Source organism: Anolis carolinensis, chromosome 1 (genome assembly GCF_035594765.1).
Source record: "Anolis carolinensis isolate JA03-04 chromosome 1, rAnoCar3.1.pri, whole genome shotgun sequence".
NCBI classification, from domain to species: Eukaryota; Metazoa; Chordata; class Lepidosauria; order Squamata; family Dactyloidae; genus Anolis; species Anolis carolinensis.
Genome location: NC_085841.1, coordinates 244,244,107 through 244,251,691, shown reverse-complemented (window position 1 = coordinate 244,251,691; position 7,585 = coordinate 244,244,107). Strand labels below are relative to the sequence as shown.

General features: G+C 39.1%; 1 protein-coding gene across 1 annotated transcript in view; it reads right to left on the bottom strand.

The window, feature by feature from the left end:
- Positions 1 to 7,585, bottom strand: part of map3k2 (mitogen-activated protein kinase kinase kinase 2) — a 55,163-nt gene that overhangs the window by 10,422 nt on the left and 37,156 nt on the right. The window contains exons 15-16 of the mRNA XM_008118788.3: positions 3,069 to 3,198; positions 1,834 to 2,011 (exon numbers count right to left, since the gene is read on the bottom strand). Of these exons, the coding sequence (XP_008116995.1) occupies positions 1,834 to 2,011; positions 3,069 to 3,198 (308 nt within the window). The remainder of the gene's footprint in view (positions 1 to 1,833; positions 2,012 to 3,068; positions 3,199 to 7,585) is intronic.

Here is a 7,585-nt window from a genome sequence, read left to right as displayed (position 1 = left end):
CTGCAACAGACAAAATGATGAGTGAGTAACAATCAAGCAGATGAATAATTTCCACAGTATTGACAGAAGTAAGCAAAGAGAAGCATTGTTTCAACATAACATTTTGCAAACATATTTGAACTGTATGTTCAAACATTCATGCCAACATTTCAATTTAATAAGTGCCTTGCAGATACCAGATTCCACAAACTGCTGGTAGAAAGCTGGCAGCAACAAGACATATTTTTACATTCACAAACATCTTGCAATGTAGCTTTGCATACCTAAGAAAAATATCCTATCCCTGTTTCCACCAAGATAAGTTGGATAGAGGCATAGCTATGATATTTTGTAATCTCTTTTATGTACTAAAACTTACTCAAAAAGAATGGACTGAAGTGAGAAACAAACTAGCATGGCTTTAGACTCAGCCATACATTTCCCAGTGGATGGATTTAGACCTGCCCTTCCAAAAGGATTCAGCAGAGATTCTTCACTGGATAACCAAATCTCCAGTTCCCAGTTGCAATCCCTACCATTATTCTCAAGGGCCTTTTATCCCTCCGAAACTTTTTTTTAGAAAATACAAGGGCCTGCAGGTGAAAATTGCCCCCCTTTCCCCTACCCTTAGCCAGCAGCATCATTCTCTATTACTGTCAAAGAGCTAATAAAATCTAAACAGGTGGGGTGAAGAGCATACTATAAGACTGTTGAAGACTACACTAATTCTTTTCAAGTCTTCCCTCAACTTAAAAGCAGCCTACTCTAGTTTATGTGTTTTGGCTTCACCTTAGGTTCCAGGCGGAGACAAAAACTAAACCAAAACCATGGGTATATATTCTCTTTCTGAACATGAGAGGGAAAAGGTGTCTTAAACAATCACTGAAAGCAAGCAAACAATAGCATTCAATTAGCTCATCCCACTGATAAAATGATTTCCAGCAGAAGAATGAGCCCCTGCTCTATTTTGAAGATTGCTCAAAAATAGCAGATTGAAGGAAGTGTAGTGAAAGAAGACATGTAGCAAGCCTCATCAAACAAGCAGAATTCAATTTGTGCAAAACTGGATATTGCCCTAGCATGTATTATTATGTATTTTGTGATTTTATATTGTTGTGAGCCGCTCCAAGTCCTTGTGGGGAGAGGGACCGGGATATAAATAAAGCTATTATTATTATTATTATTATTATTATTATTATTATTATTATTATTATTATTCTGTATTAATAGCTAACAACATCTGTAGCTAAAACAAGAATACTGTCATCCTCTCTTGGACAGACCTATCATTCTCAAACCTGTGTCTACACTGTGTCACTTTCTATTGCGGGTGATGGCTCTCCTGCTCCATTGGGGAGAAATTCTTCTAGACAGACAGCTTTCCAAGAGAAGGCTTATAGTCCCTGCCTGTCTTATACATTAGTCTTCTTTCTGAAAAGAAACTGTGAGGTAGAACATTTATTAATCAGAGCTGTCACTTGCAGTATGAAATGTCAGCTATATCAGAATTATTTACCCCACATGAATGCATTTGACCAGTAATACTGTCTTGCTGACTGAAGCCTGCCCATAGCTTTCCATATGTAGCTGCCCATATGTAGATGATGGATTCAATCCAGTTGCTAGTCTCATCTAAAGTGGACTCACTGAATCATGAGATTTATTTAAGTGTTTACATCCACTAACTCAATGGTCTATCCAACTGGGAACAGTAGGCAAAATTTAGACTTGTAGAAGTGTATACATTAACATAAAACAAGTGTTCAATAGAATAGGATGCAATCCATTCAGCATTTTGAAGTACAATATCCCAACAGGCATGGTTTTTTTTTTTTTAGAACAGCACAGACATACCAGATATCTGCTTTTCTCCCATATCCCTCTCCGCTAATAACTTCTGGACTCATCCAGTATGGCGTTCCTGTGACAGATTTCATTCCCGTACCAGACAGGCAAATTGTCTGAAGCCGCTTGCTGGCACCAAAATCACCCAACTTAACATTGCCAGCAGAGTCCCGGAGAATATTTGCTCCTGGAAAATAAAGATATATTGCACTGGATATATCTGACAATAAACTGTTACCATTAAGGACTGTCACCAGTCATGGATTAATTTTATAACATCAGAAATCATATCTGAATTTCTTGCATGTGCACCTTTGAAGTGTGCCTTTTCCCCAAATAAATACTGTAGATTACAATGAGATGTGTAGAACACTATAGATCTCAAGAAGAATGACCCAGTAGGTGACGTGGGATACAACCCACATTAGTAGGCCTAATAAGAGGAAACAGGATGAGGAAAAAGCTGAGATCAGTCAAGTCCCTTTTCTTTGCTTTGTAAAAAACGCTATGTGCTCATGCCACTTGCTGTTTAATTGTTCTTGAGAAAAGCATTTCCTAAATTAACTCAGGGGTGTTCATCACTAGATGTTTGTAAGTGTAAGATATTATGTAGATCAAAACTATGAACTGGGGGCAAGAACATCCCCATTACAAATTTTATCTTAACCATGCAACCCCTCCTTTTACATCTTAGACTAGCTAGTGTGCCTTCACTCTCAGTTCTCTATTAGAAATATGAGAATAATACTGAATTCTATGTATGTTATGGGGATACTTAAATTATGATAATAAGTGAGATGCTAAACATGCATGTAATATATATGAAACAATTTAAACACTCAGAAGAGCCTTATATAATAACTATTTGTCTCGGCACTGAGGCAGTTTTTCCCTATACCATCTCTAGGAGATGGTATAAGGGAAAACTGGAGAAGGAATAATCTATTCTAAATGTAAATAATGATGCTTAGGAACTTGTTCCCAAAGCATTAGAGGTGGTTTAAGATCACATTTCTATTCTTACAAAGCAGCAGGAAAGACAGGCTATTTGACTTTCCAAGTCAGCTCACTTGTAACAAAGGGCTTGGCTATTTGAAACCCCTTTCATAGCTGAGAGATACTTTTAATTGAATAAGAGTTTGGTAGCATCAATAACAGTCTTTTATCATGAGAATTCACCACATACGGCATCGTAAGAAGAAAACTGTTCCCATGTAGATGCTTGATATTTCCCTCTTCATTACCTTTAATGTCTCTGTGTACAATCATATTACTGTGCAAATAATGAACTCCCTCCAAAATCTGTCGAGTGTACTTCCGAGTCACATTTTCTGTGAGTGCACCGTAGGCCTTCAACTGGTCTTTTATTGAGCCCTTCAAGAAAAGAAAAAGGTGAAATATTGTAAAACCATATTATAGTAGTGTAAGAACTAGTTGCTTACCTGTAACTGTGTTTCTTTGAGTGGTGATTTGTGAAATTCGCACATATGGGTTTGTCCATGCATGCATGGTGCAGTTCAGAACCATCTAGATCTCTAAAATGAAACATTTTGGAAGTAGCCCCGCTCACTCTCCCTATGTAGTATAAGTACCCGTGGGCAGGCCCCAATAAAAACACTTGACAAATATGTGGATCAGACATAGGCAACTACCAGGGTATAACAATGTCATTGTACACAACCCTGGAAGGCTGCACTTCCTCTGCTGTGCTCTGACAATTTTTATAAATTTAACACATATCCAAATCCCCTGGATGTGGAAGAGCACTGGGCCATCTTGTGGCCCACGAGGTATCATTATTTAACAAACTCAATAGCAACATTTTCGAAACAGACTGTGTATCAACAAACAAAACAAAACTTTCTTCCTAATTTAGGGTAAGATACAAAGACCCTACCCCTCTAATGGAGGAAACAAGCTTCTCAAAGGAGAAAAGGAATTTTTGGGTCTACCATAAATAAACCTGTATAAGCCAATCTCATGTTTAAGTCAAGGGCAGGTTTTGGAGCCAAAAGTATAGATTTTGATATGATCCATGGATAAATTAAGGGTCATTCCATGGAGAGGGGAAACACAAATGCTATCTCAGGGGGCCAGTCATTGCCACCATTTCCCCACCTAAGCATTCAAAAAGGTCAGAAGCAATGCCAAAACGGAGAGAGCGGGGGGGGGGGGGTATTTATTTTAGGTTCTCGTGGAATATACCAAGTCAGGCCTGTACAATAAGCTGTTGGTGTGGTCCAGCAAGCACTGCGCCCGCCCCCAGGAAGAAAGGAAGGAAGGAAAGAAGGAGGGAGGGGGAGGGGGGAGGAAGAAAAGAAAAAGGTATAAATAAATAAATGAATAAATAGAGGAAGGGAAAAGAGGAAAGGAGGAAGGGAGAAAGAGAGGGAAGGGGGGAGGGAGGGAGGAAGGGAAAGGGAGGTAAGAAAAAAAGAGGGAAAGAAGGAGAAAAAGAAAGGTAGGTAGGTAGGAAAAAGAGAATTCAGAAAGCATAGTGTAGTGAGTGGTTTGAACCTCAGACTATGGCTCTGAATCCACTGGGTGACATTATGCAAGTCACACTCTCTCAGCCTTTCTTGACAAGAAAACTCTGTGATAAGAGTCATCCTAAGTCTGAAACGACTTGAAGACACACAACAACAACAATTCTAATTAATCATTAATTATACCTTGCTTGGTAAGTGAGATGCTAAAAACCTATTTTTTGATTAAAATTTCTACACTAAAACTGCAGCATGGCTGGAAGCCACATTTCAGATTGTGGCAGTGCTCTGTTTTTTGTTTGAGATTTTATGGATTCTTGTCCTGTTGTTTATCTTACACAATTAATTATCTGTATTATGATAGTGTTTACATGTTCTTCATAAAGCTGGCACTGAGCTGGAGCTTTATGAACCTTGGCTGATAGTACATTACCACAGAGTATTGGAACTGCCTATCCAGGAAGAGTCAGGAACTTAATTCTCACTTCACTTGTAAGGCATATTTGTAAATAAATTATTTTACGTGTTTGCCTAATGTTTGCTACTCATCTTTAAAAAGTGCTGGTTTGGAGAGAAGGTGGTGCACTGTAGCAATTGTTGCTACTCTTTCAGGCTGAAAAAAGAGGTAGGGAAGAGGAAGTTGGCAAAAGCCTCTTCAGATAGGTTTGCACAAGAAATGGGGCCACAGATTGATTTTGTAAGCTGAAGAAAGCAGGGGGAAGGTTGCAGAGGCTTCTGCAGAGACATCTGCAGAGCATAGAAAACAAAACACGATACCAGAGAACACTGAAAAGTCAGGATCTCTGTCACCTCTGCCAGAAATTGACCACAGTATTGCCCTGACAGACCTAGAAATTTCTAGAGAGCATATTAATGAAATCTGTGAATAATCAAATATGTAAAAATTAAATACGCAAATGCAAAGGGCTAACTGTAATTCTAGATCCCTGCCTCCAGTCCAACTCTTTTACAACTGCCACTTTCTCTTTTCCCCATTTTTTGCTTTACCATATGGCATTTTTTTCCTGTTCCAAGAAGCAAAATGCTATTGTAGCGGAACCTTTGTGCTACGGTCCTTGTTGAGCGCAGTGGAGGGATTGGAGACGGACAACTGGAGTAATTCCAAGAAAGCAGTTTTATTTGACGAGTGGCCACTAGGGTTCCCCCTCGCACAAAATAAGTGCTCTCCCAGGAGGAACCCCCAGCGGCGGGCTGAGTAAATATTTATACACACTACAGGGTTCGGGTTATGCCCGCCCACAAGCAAATTCATTGGCTTAGAGTTGTGACGCTCCTTGACTTGGACCCAATCAGCGCTGACCAGCGGTCCGGCCGCACTCTTTCTGTGCCGTGTTCACAATCATTCAGAGCGCCTGCGTGCGCATGCGCTGTTTGTTTATCTTTAGCTTTCATTTCTTCAGAAACACATGATTTCCCAGAAATCACATGTTTCTGTGAGTTTATGCACCCGGGTCGCTAGCCGTCGCCATCTCTGCCCATATATGGTATTTCCTGGGGTTCTTTAACCTCCCGCCTCACTATATTGGACATGGTAGATTCACAAGACCACCTATTACTAGTTTGTATCTGAATAGTGAAAGAACAACATCAATCTATATATATAAAAGAGTGATGGCATCACGGCAATTCACAAAACAACAAAAGTACAGGCCCCCCAACCTCAAAATTTGACAACACAACCCATCATCCATGCCTCAAGGTTGATACAACAAAAAGAAAAGAAAAATAAAGTCCTAATTAGAGGGAGAGCAATAATTTTTTTTATCCAATTGCTGCCAGTTTAGAGGGCTAATCTCTGCCCACTTGGTTGCCTAGCAACCAAGGGACAGCCAGGTTTCAGTTCGGGGACAGGCAGATTTAGGCCTCACTTAGGCTTCTTCCACAGATTATCTAATTTGCACTGGATTATATGGCAGTGTAGACTCAAGGCTCTTCAACACAGCTATATAACCCATTTATAATCTTATATTATCTGCTTTGCACTGGATTATCTTGACTCCACACTGCCATATAATCCACTTCAGTGTGCATTTTATACAGCTGTGTAGAAGGAGCCTCATATAATCCAGTTCTGAGCAGATAATATAAGATTAGAAATATACAGTAGAGTCTCACTTATCCAACGTAAACAGGCCGGCAGGATAAGTGAATATGTTGGATAATAAGAAGGGATTCAGGAAAAGCCAATTAAACATCAAATTAGGTAATCGTTATACAAATTAAGCACCAAAACATCATATTATACAACAAATTTGACAGAAAAAATAGTTCCATGCGCAGTAATGCTATGTAGTATTTACAGTAGAGTCTCACTTATCCAACGTTCTGGATTATCCAACGCAATTTTGTAGTCAATGCTTTCAATATATCGTGATATTTTGGTGCTAAATTCATAAATACAGTAATTACTATATAGCATTACTGTGTACTGAACTACTTTTTCTGAAAAATTTGTTGTCTAACATGATGTTTTGGTGCTTAATTTGTAAAATCATAACTTAATTTGATGTTTAATAGGGTTATCCTTAATTCCTCATTATCCAACATATTCGCTTATCCAACGTTCTGCCGGCCCGTTTATGTTGGATAAGTGAGACTCTACTGTACTGTATTTACAAATTTACCACTAAAATATCACAATGAATTTAAAACACTAACTACAAAAACATTGATTATGAAAAGGCAGACTGCGTTGGATAATCCAGAACATTGTATAAGCGAATGTTGGATAAGTGAGATTCTTCTTTAATATGAAATAATTACTGGGATAGAATAATGCAGAACAATATAATCTCTAAAACCAGGACAGTAAATAAACAGGGGAATCCCACACAGGAAACAATCAGGGCCAGCTAACACCTCCCAACAAAGTATTCCCATCATCAAAATCAGGCAAATCCTCTGTTTTCTCAGGGCCACAGACAGTAGAAGCACATAAAATATCGCAAACAACACCACTCTGAAAACAAGGGAATTCCAGACAGGAAACAATCAGGGCCAGCTAACACCTCCCAACAAAGTATTCCCATCATCAAAGTCTGGCAAATCCTCTGTTTTCTCAGGGCCACAGACAGTAGAAGCACATAAAATATCGCAAACAACACCACTCTGAAAACAAGGGAATTCCAGACAGGAAAGAATCAGGGCCAGCTAACACCTCCCAACAAAAAATTCACTCAGGGAGGAAACAGCCAAGCTTTAAAGCTGCAAGGCCATTACATCCTAATCATTTTTCCTAATTGCAGCATTCATAC